The sequence below is a fragment of the Chelon labrosus genome, assembly GCF_963514085.1.
Source record: "Chelon labrosus genome assembly, chromosome: 2".
NCBI lineage: Eukaryota > Metazoa > Chordata > Actinopteri > Mugiliformes > Mugilidae > Chelon > Chelon labrosus.
Genome location: NC_140338.1, coordinates 21,447,819 through 21,459,841, shown reverse-complemented (window position 1 = coordinate 21,459,841; position 12,023 = coordinate 21,447,819). Strand labels below are relative to the sequence as shown.

At 44.7% G+C, this 12,023-nt stretch overlaps 1 protein-coding gene across 1 annotated transcript in view; it reads right to left on the bottom strand.

Annotated features, from left to right (window-relative positions):
• sh3pxd2aa (SH3 and PX domains 2Aa) overlaps positions 1–12,023 on the bottom strand; it is a 66,227-nt gene that overhangs the window by 30,562 nt on the left and 23,642 nt on the right. Inside the window, exon 5 of the mRNA XM_084565744.1 lies at positions 3,897–4,025. Coding sequence (XP_084421870.1) covers positions 3,897–4,025 — 129 coding nt within the window. The remainder of the gene's footprint in view (positions 1–3,896; positions 4,026–12,023) is intronic.

The following is a 12,023-nucleotide window of genomic DNA, read 5'->3' as shown; positions in this document are numbered from 1 at the left end:
GATAGCAAGCCATTTCCTGGATCAGGTCTAACCTAACCTTGACTGATGCTGGCTGTCAATGCTAAGGCTTGCCTCCAGCTTCCCTTGTGAGCTCTGTCTGATACAGCCATTTCTAATCCTGAACATCTTTTAAGCTATCTTTGGTGCACCTTGATTACAGACATAGGCTACATTTGACATCCTAAGGCTAAGCGCATGTTGAGCTCAATATCCACTCAATATTTAAATATTACATATAACGTGCAGAAATGGTAGTATTTTATATAGATGCAAATTTAATATGTTGTGTGATGGTCACCTTTGGCCCGTTGTTTTTTAATACAAGGCTTAAAGCCTTAAGGGGCATCCAATCCAATATACTGGAAAAATTGAACACATCAGTGCTGAGTTCCACATGAATTTCTTGACGTTTCTCAGGTAAATGCAATTATTTCATAGCCTGAAGCCAACAGGAGCTTGTACTCCAGATGATCTAATGCTGGGCAAGGTTATGGCACTAAACTTTAGCGCATTGTTTTCTCCCTGCAAAACTGGTTGACTAAGAACGGAGGACCAGGTTTTGCTGTCAGCCTCATCAGATCCCCTGGGCACTGGGAAAGATGAGGCGGAAAAAATGCTGCCAAACATCCCGGGACTGACTCTGCCTCTGACAGCATTTCTTGAGTTGACAAGCATCGTCACTTAACAGTGTGGTGGCTTTTATGTTTCCATGTAGACTGGATCATTTTCCAAAACATGGGGATTAGCATTATCTGGACACAGCAGGAGGTCATATGCTGCGTGAGGTTGCAGAGTCAAGTCCGCATAAAGGCAAGCAAATCTGTGTGATCGCCTTTAATCAACTGTGACATAATGCCCCCGGAAACCTGGCAACAGGGAAGGGGTGGGGGGTGCAACATAGTTGGACAAATGACTTCTCCGGCAGGGTTTGCGGCTCGGGCGGCACACTAACCCAAAGGATCCTGTTTGCAGAATGGAGGCAAGGTCCTGCTGGCAGATCCATTAGTCTCGGCTGATGAAACAGGGGAAGAAAGGGTATTTTTCTCCACATATACTCTCCACTCCTGTCACCGTGCCTCTGAGATGATATCAGAAAGTGTCGGAAAAAAAACATCTGTATAATTACATGTGACCTAAACAACATCAGGGGTCTCTGCCTTTAGTGCAATAGCAGAAAATGAAAAGACAAGGGAAGCGATTACATGCAACAAACGTAAAATAAAAGAAAAAAAGCTGATCCAACAAAACATACTGATCTTTTGACTTTTCTTCTTGTTTTTTTTTTTTGTTTCGCAGCGTATGTGAAAAATGTTTCATCAAAAATCATGGTGGGACCCCCAGAGGTTCAAAAGACAGTTCCGTCTCCCAAACATAGAACTAAATTTGGATTTCGGTTCGTGATTAATTACTTAGCCGTACTAATTAATATTTGGTAACGTGCTAACATGCACTACCTCAGTTAAAACATTAACACGGGCAATTAGTGCAAAATATTGTTGTGCCTTCTTAACAGAGTCTTGTTTATCTCTGCATAGACTTTGGATTATGAATACAGTTGATTGAAATGGCCCAATCTAAACGCCATCAGGTAAATTCTGAATAATAGACAAACAACTATGTACCTTAAACGTCTAATACGGCAAAAGAGCTTATGATTTTGATCAAGTAATACAGATCTGTGGCTAATTACCTCATGCTACGTTTTTTTTTCTGTCTCCTTCACATTCCTGCCTCCCCTTAGTCCAACACACCATATAATCCAACTGGCCACATATGCAGATTTATTTTCTCCAGCTGGGACATTCCTCCCTCCAGAGGCTCTTGGGTTCCCATGTCCGAGGAGGGACCAGAGGGAGAAAACCAGGACAGTGTCCCAGACGAGGCCTCTAGCCCTCTTTCAGGGATGATTCCGGCTAACCCCCACCGCCTCGGTGCTTCGTAAATCTCACTGTACGCGACAGCAGCTCTTAAATTGCAGGATACTTGTGCGGCGACGCATGGAGTTAACGAACGCGAGGATATAACCACCCACAAGAACTGCCCCGCATGTACAGCTTATGATTTAACCGGTTCAGTGAAACAGCTGGATCTTGACGTGTGAGGCCAATAACTTCTCAAGGGGCAAAAAAAAACAACATCCAACGGAGATGAACCGATATTTATGTCAGGTCAAGCCTGCCAAAACCAGCTGAAATATTCTGTGTAGGAATAAATAGCAGCATATTAATGTACTGTATGACAGCGTCTGTGCTCAATACGTAAAGGAAAAAACAATCTGAATTTGAAGAAGTAAATAAGAAAGAGGTAAAATTCTCCAGGGGAGGATTAAAAAAAAGGCACCCAAATTAACAGCCAGACTGTCTGTGTCTTTAAAAACATAGAAAACAACCGGGAGGCTGCACAAAAGCTTTGGAAGCAGGAAAGAGGCTGTGAGATATTATACAAGCTCTCAGATGTGTTTGTCTTGGCATAGCCTCGAGTGACGTCATCATCATCATCATCCTCATCATCATCATCATCATCACGGCTGTTACTTCACTTCTTTGGCCCCAGTAGATGACAACAGCACACGAATCCAGCTCCCTCAGAGTTCGGAAGTTGTTCATATTGCTCTTGGTGCTTCAGTCCACGTTAAATGTGAACATTCAAAACAAGTCTGGTGAGCAGATGCTGCCAAGCCGGATATGGAGAAATAGTATCGCATGTGAAAATGACTGCGTAGCTTGGACGCAATTGTGAACGTTCACTAAAGATTATAGACAAGAGTTAACCAGAAAACTTGACAAACAACAAAGCAGAGTGGAGCCAATTTCTGGAACTGACTTCCTTGAGTTTGACCAACAGCCACATCACAGAGGAAATAATTTCACATGGGACATATTTGCTCAATCAAAACTTTTCATTTCACAATCATCCCCGTTTGTGCGTACCAAATGCCGTGTGAATAATGCACAGAAACAACATCAAAACGACGAGCAGGTTTGACGCGTAAACCGCCCCATTAAGGCGCATAATCACTCAAAGATGTGCGGGCCAAGATAACTCGGATAAAAGGATTCACATGAGTAATCAGTGTATAGATAAGAGACGGGAGAACGACAGCGTTGCGGTTATGTTTGTGCCAAACTTTCTGCGGAGCTCTCTGGAGTTGTGAAAGCTGCTGGCTGTCAGCGGCTGTTAGCTTGTAAAATAAGGCTGAGTGTGGAGATTGCTAAACGGAATTTCAACAGGGGCGAAAAGAAGGTGAAAACTGAAGTGCAGCATCTGTTGATGAAATGCAATCAGGGTTCGGCTGTTTATACTGTTACTCATTTTACAGAATACTGTTTATGAATATTAGTGTATTTCCCCTCACAAATGTTGAATTTACGCACTTTGCCGTTTAGTGTGTCCAGTCAAAATCAATCAAGTCTGACTCGATAAAAGCAACAGTGACCTCCATCCGTATCCACTCGCGTTCCTCCACGGACCCTGGCTTCAGTCAGCCAAACAGCACCTCCAGGTGGTGCCAAGCCCCCAGCCGGGAGACTGGGAGAGGAAGGGAGAGATGGAGGGAGAGCCAGGCAGCGGGAGGGAGGCTCTGCAGAGTGGGGGACTCTTGCAGGGGGTTAGAAAAGGAGGCAGTGAAATGAAGAGAAAGAGAAAAGACAGCAGAGGAGCTGAGAGAGCATGACTCTGTGTGTAGGCTGTGTTTATACTATTGTAGTTGACTCAGAGAGAAGGAGACACAAAAAGAAAGAAACAAACTGAATGTCAAGAAGTTCCAAGAACACTTCTGTGTCACTTCTCCACACAACAACAACACATGTGAGTAACAAAGTGGAGGTATGGATCTGTGTGTAGATGGTTCTCAGACATACTCAAACATCCACAGTGCAGAAATAAAAACCACTCACCGCTTTCGCTCTTCTCGATCACGTCCACCGTTTCTCCGGCCTTGAGGCTGATCTCAGAGTTCTCCTGCCTCTCGTAGTTGGCTACGGCCACGTACTGCTCCAGCACCATGGGCTCCGAGCTGTCAATCCCTGAGGGGAAGAAACAGGCTGTCAGCCACCTGCCTGCCGTGGCACCCCGCGAACGCCCGCTGCACCCTAACACGCCGCTGCTGCTGCTGCTGCTGCTGCTGCTGCTGTGCACCCGGTGCGCCGCCATGGGCCAACCCCCGCTCCCTGCCGCCGCTGTGCCTCCCTGACCAATCAGATAGCGACCTCACGTCTCGGCTGCATTTTTCCAAACGTCTGGCCATATAGCTGAGTCGAGCCCCGGCGCCCAGCGAAACACTGAGGAGCATCGGAAGGAATCAAAACAAAAGGAGGGAGCGGGAGGAGACCGTTTGTAGGGGCTTCATCTCGCGCCTACTGAGGATCCATGACCAGAACCAAGATTGAAAATCCAAAGACAGGGAGGGGAAAGAAGAAGGGGAAACAGAGGAGCTGCTGAAGGTCTGAGAGTGGGAGACTGGAGAGCGAATGAGTAGAAGAATGGTGAAGTTTCCCTGTGGAAAATCAACAGTGCGGTTGAGAGGAAAGGCCTCCCCTCCACTGCCTTTGGGAGCCAGCCGTTGGACACAGAGTCGGAGGGGGGGGTGAACACACCAATCATGGTAGTCGGCACTGCTGGCCTTAAATAGAAACATATGAGTGGACTGGAGAGAGGAGAGAGAGGGAGAGAGAAGGAGGTTGGGTGCATGTTTATGTGAAACAAAAGAAGAAAGCGTTTCAGTTGGGGTTAGGCCACTCTGTTTTCTCTCTCTCCTTCTCTCTCATGTTTAACCTTTCAGACGCCAGCAGTGATTTCATTTACTGACTTCACATGTTGCATATCTGATCTGAGATGCTTATTTGCTTGTTTGGCCGCAGTGAGATGACCCACTCATATTCAGGGGGACTGTTCTGCAGAATACGCTTCACATCCTGTTGTGTACCGGTCGCATTACATTATCAGGAAACAGTCAAAAAATAGTTAAGAAATGAAAAACCTGTTTCCATAGCAACAACTGTAGGGGGGAACTGAATGCTGAGTTGAACAAATCACTAAATGAAAGCAAACCAGTCTCCAAACACTGATATTCGACAACTCAAAACTGTATATTAATGAAGATGTTAATGGATAAATGCTTAAGGTTGCCGAATTAAGATGGCTAAGCATTGGAGATGACTTACAGAAGCAGTAATGAAGCTTGACATTTCCAGACATACTCAGGAAATCTGACAGTCAGCTGCCTTTCTTGGACCACAGCTACATGTGTAACTCTCATTTAAATGTCTATGATGGCTCATGTTTCACTTGCGCAACCCAAAAAGTCTTCCTATTGGCTAAATCTGAAAGCAGAGACAGTGTCTTTCTGGTAACATGTATATTTGGCTTTCAGGAGTACGTTAAAAGGCAGCTTGTTTTCTGACTTTGGAGTTTTGCATTACACGTCACACGAACAGTTCAATGTACAGTACCAGTCCTAAGTTTGGACACTCCTCCTCATTCAGTGGTTTTTCTTTCTTTTTTTTTAATTATGAAGACATCTATGAAGGAAAACCACTTAATGAGAAGGTGTGTCCAAACTTTTGAGTTACAAAATGACTTCTTTTCACAAGTCAGGACAGACGGTGCTGTAGGTGGTACTGAGGTGTGATGGATACTCCTGTAACTAATCACAGCAAGTATGTGGTATTAATTGATTAAGGCATTCTCAAAAAAAGTCTTAATCGCTGTCAGTGTCTTTTACAACAGAGGTGACAGTGGACTCTGAACAGGTCGCTGTTGTAAACGAATTCAACTCCACTGAGCCGTTACTCTTCTGTCCATCGCCACGTAAAGATAAGACATTTGCAGGAGCATAATCAGTTCCCAACTGAGCGACTCCAGACCATCACCAAAATATTCGTAGGTGGGCAGTTTGTATCTCTTGTGCTGTACATTAGGACATTAGGACTATGCCTCATACATATTAGTGTAATCACACTGTTTCTTTTCATTTAAGAGTCATTTAAGAAACTCTGAAGTGTTTTGTTTTGTTTCTACTTTCTGACTTCCAGTTTGCAGCAGAAAAGTTAACACAAAAAATACCTCCGAAGGTTTCTGCTAAGTTGGATGTGATGTATAGACAGGGAGGTGAGAGGGGAGACTGTTAAAACAGGGAACATGCAGTGGACGGAGGACAGCTACAGATCCTGCTGAGTCGGCAATTTGTTTATGAAACTAGGCAGGCGGAGGCTGGCCTTCTGCCGACCCTTATTAGACATAAACGGGCAGGATTCGACATACTATGGAAGATGCTGCAAAAATAAAGATACATGGCAATGCAACACACCATATATAAAAGGGGAAAAGCAGGTCGGCAGCAGCACAATGAGACACAATGTGGAGTCTTGTGAGCAAAAACGCTGGTCTAATTAGGGCAGCTCCTTTAGTTCATCAGCAACTCGTACAGCGAAAACAGAGATAGTAGCTTCTCTGCATTCAGCCCCATTGCCATTTTCTGAATGGGATTAGACCCCTTTAGACACCTTTTGATTTGTGACAATAAAACAGGTGGCAGCGCACTCATGCATTTAAGCAGCCTGCAAAAATTGAAAAACGCATGTGCACACAACTCTATATGTCAAGTAAAGTGGCAGTGAACACCGGGGGAACGCTCATAATCTGAGTTCCCAAATGTTTGGGAATGAATATTTCTCTCTGTCTTCCTTTTGAATTCCTTTTGGATTCAGAAGGAAGAGATAAAGAAAAGGAACATATTGGGGAGGACGTCAGCAGCCTGAGTGCAGAGAGCAATCAAAGCAAGTCTGAGGTAATAAAGCAGCACAGATCCAGCTATTTAAGAGCTCTATGCTGGGGTAATGGCGTCAATGCCTTGTTGAGAAATACCATGAATCCTGAAGACCTGTCACAGACTTAACTGCCTATCAGAGAGTTGGAGGTTTGCTCCAGTTTGTACAGAAACATTTTTTCCTCTCTGTTGTTCCAAACTCGGACTGATGCACTGATCGTTCTAATGGAAGCAATGGCTCAAGTTACAGCTAAACATCTTTAAGAACCTGGGATGTTTATTTGCAACAGAGAACATTTCACTTGACTCTCTTGACTCATCAGCCCAGCGGACCGGCACTGAGCAAAACAAATGTGGAGACTTGACTCCTCTTTTCAGTCTAAGCCCACGTTCTGGCCCTGTAGCACTTTGCCCAGCTCTGTGTATGCCGAACAGGTCTATCCTTCCAGAGATGGATCGAAAAGCATGCAGAAGCGAGAGAGAGAGAGAAGGAGAGACAGAGAGAGGCTGGATCTGAGCAGATGGGTTTAGGAAAAACAGGCTGATGGCGGTGCATGCAAAGCAGATGTCGAGAGAAAGCTGGAATGTGAAAAGAAATAAACTGGAAAACAGAAAAGGGATGCAGCTGACATGTCATTCTCGCACATGAATATTCAACGTGTTGACAAAGACACACAAGGCTACCTGAGGCCTCTTTCCTCGGGCTGTCTGTAAAGCCGTACATCCATACTGCAGACAGAGAGAAGAGATAAAAGAAGCAGAGAGAGATTATTCAGTCTGACAGCATGCAGAAGCAACAGTATGGTCGAGCACACCTTTAACACACCCACTGCACACAAATATAAAGACTCCTGCTCATCGGGGAGTGATGCTCAAACTCCACGGCTGTGTTTTCTTTATGCTGAAGTGAATAAGTGCATCTGAGGTCAGTAAGTGGCCAGAGTTTTATCACTGTACAAACACATCCCTCTACTCACAATCACTTCCACCACCCCTCCCCATCTCAGAGCGCTCCACCCTTCCCGAGCTGTCCTTTCCTCCACCTCTTCATATCTTTCTTCATTCATTCCATCCCTCTATGCGGACCTCCTGGAATGTCCGAGATGGGCGACGCTCCTGCCAACCCCCCTTCGAAAAAACATCAGCGCCCAACCAGGAAATTAAACCCCATGCGTTGGGGAAGACGGGGACAGAGGTGGCGGTGACCAAGTTCTGAAGTTCAAAAGTGTTGATTTGAGATCCATCAGAGCGAAATAAGTTTTCAGTGTCTGTGTGGTTGATGCTCATCTTTTCCTGGATGCGAGCCGGAATTTAAAGTGCAGCACTGTGAGAGAAACAAGCCGTAACAATATGAAGGAACGAGCCAGAGAGGCTACTGAGAATAAACACGAGCGTACTCTGCAACAATACACCTGTATTTGGTTTTAAAATAGTGGTTTGCTTAAAGACACAGTACTTGCTTTAAAGCGACTAATCTTCTGTTCAAAGGGTTTGGTTCACATATGGATGTGAGTGAAAACATCTCAGACCTAACATAGAGGACATAATGGTGGTGGAGAGAACATCAAACTCATCTGAATTATAATTCACACCATTTACAACCGCGACATCTTTGCTATATCAAAGTGCAAGATGTTTCCAATACTTTAACTGAGAGTGGTAGAAATGTAGATTTTTCTGAAAAGAAGTTTTGCAAGTTTGTGTCTATGTTTCATTTCCCCTCGTGTAAATAAAAACAGGAATTTACGGTCATCAGTCTGAACTGCTTCCTAAATAATCAGCTTAACTTTTGTTAGAGTCCGTGTTTTTATTCTCCATGAGCAACGTGCTGTACCGGACCCTGGCGAGCGGTGCCCCCGCTGTGCGGCCGACAGCTCCCCTCGGTTGACTCACGTGAGATAATAAAAGCCAAATCCCCATCTTGCTATCCTCCAGAGCCTCTGGACCTTTGGTGGATTGATGTTAGCCCCAGAGGGAGGGATACATGCTGGTCCCAGGTCAGCCCGGGTCAAGTCCTGCGCACTAACGTCCTACCGTGATTGTTACCCACCCGCCTTCTCCTAAAGTAGCTTGAAACATCTGATTGATATTAACTCTCCTCTCCACTGCAGGCCTTCCATACCGAGCAGCCACCCCCTCTTCAGAAAAAAACACACACACACATGCGGATGCTTAATTCTTTTCAGGTTCGGGTGATGACGCCACACACCAGCAGTGTTTCCTCTGTCCTTTTGTTGCTCCGGGTAATAGTCAGAGAATCCCAGACATCTCCATTACTATGTGATTACACAGCGCCAGACTGCAAACAAAACGTTTGCGACAGTTTTCTGAGACAGAGTGACCATTTCTTATAATTAGTCACGCAAGCACGACCTGCAAATTTGGATTGCTTTTTTCATTTTGAAATATGAGTATGGATCACGTCGGCCAGTCTAAGTGGAAAACCGGTCTGATAACCAGCACGTAAGGGTTAAAACAGAAGTTCTGATTTACAGTGAAGTAGGCAAATCAGACAGTTTCCTCTGGTTCAGAGTAACCAATCAGATGAGATTTATGTGTCAATGCTAATGTCAGAAACTTTATTCAAAACTTTTTCTTGGATTACACTATGAGAAAGGACAATGCCAGAGTTGCAGTAAACTGGCATTCAGACTGGCATCAATTTTTGTCAGAAATTAAGTCCAGTAAAGCATTATGGGGCATATTTCAACCGATACAGCATATTGGACAGTCATACAACCAATCAGAGCCATTTTGTTGTTAACATATTTAACTGAGGCATGACTTTCAGGTGACGTTGTTGACTATGTCTGTTAGTCTTCTGTCCATCACTGCATAAAGCCCACCCCAAACCATTTGATTTTGTCCACCAGGTCTTTGCCGGAGCGTAATCAGTTCCTAACGGAGCGACTCCAGACCAACTGGGGGTGGGGAAGTTGCTGGAAAATGTACGCTAACTGCTATGTTAGCGGAATATATTGAACATAAACTGTCATAGACATATTCTAATTGCATTAGCGTGTAGTTCGTGAGAGAAACTGTTTGGAGGCAAAACCCACATCTGCCAGACGCTGGTTTCCAGGGTTAATGTTAAAAACAATAGCACATGGTTTTGGGAAGAACATTGAACTGTGAAAAGCAGCTAATGTGTAAAACAGAAACTGCCTTTTATAATAAGGATAAGAAACTAACACCAACACCATGGACTGTATTTTATGCTCTTGATGTGGTCTGAAATGTGGATGAAAACCAAGTCTGCCATGGCAACAGACACTGAACAGTTCAAACATGGCACACTACGGCAGCTTGAAGAATGAAGTAGTTTTTTTGTACTGATCACATATTTTGCTTGGACCTATGGATGTACATTCATTACGCTGTGGTTCCACATCCATGTGAACTTAAAATAAAATGCCACATTGTAATTTCTGTAAGTTATGTATATTTATTACCAAAGCATTAGACAGTAATACAGTTAAAGTGGGGAAAATGTGAATACTTGTGTTGCAGGTCTATCTAAGGTGTGCGTCTTAATTTTCTGCTTACACTGCCAAAATTTTCAGTAAGGGGCCAAGAGTCCTTTACGAAGGAACTATGGAGGGTGAAAAATGGTATTGTCAGCAAAAGCAACTTTTGCCAGACATCCCGTCTGACAGACCATCAACAAGCTGAAAACCTGGAAGCTGGGCTGATGTTGGGCTTTATGGTGTGATGGACAGAAGAGTGGCAGTGGAGTAGTATGGATTGTTACCAGACTCATATTCTGATAAGAGCTGAGTCTGGCCACAGCAGGCAAACACATAGCAAGAAGAAATGTTTGACTGTTATGAGTGGATAAACAATTTAAACTGAACCTCCAACCACAGCATGGAACTGTCTTTAAATAATTTCCACAGATAGCAATAGCTTCTGCCACCACACAGGAAGACAAAGGAAGTTTAAATGACAAACCCTTGCCGCAAAGATAAAGGCGACCAGTAACAAATTACAGGTAACCAGTATTGATTCGACACATGTGAAAAAGCACGACACCGCCGCAGACAATGTCAAACCGCAGGCAGCAGCTAACTAGTATTGATGGCATGTTTAGCAAGCACAGAAGAATAAACTATTTATCTCTGACTGTGTCTGCGGTGACAAATGACATTTGTGTGGAAACAGGGAGGCGGGAGGAGCGGCGGGTGAACGACCCTCTGCATCAGTTGTGGCCCAGTGCTAGCCAACTGCAGCCTGTTAGCGATGACAAACAGTTCCAAATCCTGGCCGGGACAGCGATGCAGAGTGGGTGCTGCCTTCCGGGTGAAGTCAGATCACATCGCAGGCCACATCTGTTCCATGCTGAGGACTGTCACTCTCAGTCTCTACCTCGCTCTCTAGTTTCACACCGTCACCCCTCAGGGAACAACCCTCCCTGCTCTTGCTGCACTTCCAGACAAGGCAGCAACAAAGCTAGGAAAGATGATTAGAAATTTTCAACCTCAATCAATAATCACGTCACTGCCATGTTAAATGTGTAAAAGTCAGGACTGAGAAAGATTCTTATGGCTTCATGTACGGCTGCAGATAACAGAGGGTGTGTCATATAAAAGTGTCGAACTCCTGATGCCACAAACAGCAGCCTGCCTCTAAGATCCTTATTAGCACTGACAGCTATGTTTACAGATTTGTAAACACACTAACTGCCCCTATCCAGTGCACCTACACTTGTAAGAACACTAAAACACACACATAAAGACACAGCCCTCCTCCCTCCTCCAGCTAAATACGACTGGCCTTCCTGATGTCAGTCTGAAATCTTATCCACTGTGCCACGTAAACAAACTAGCGTCTGTCTGACAGTCTCAACCCCCGTGGCCTCTGCAGCCCAAACAGCACCCTCCTCCGAATCTGGCTTTCACAAGGAGGAGGACGAGCTCCATCTGCACCCTGCGCAGCAGGAGGTGGGGGGATGGGAAGTAGGGATAAAGATCCGTGACCCTGATACTCCCTGTACCTGACCCTATGTTTAAGAAAAAACACGTGTGACATCTGTGTTCCTTGCTAAGTTGAGGTGAGATAAATCAGTGGCTGTGTTTACATGGACAGTAGTATTCAACTAATAATCTGAATAAATCAACCTCTTGTAACAACCTCAATCAGAACAGACTGGACTGATTGGAGGTTCTGATTAAGAGGGGTGGTGTAAACCTTTTGACAATCTGTTGAATAGAGAAACATGATGTCCTAACAACCATGAAAACACTGGAGCTCTGGTTGC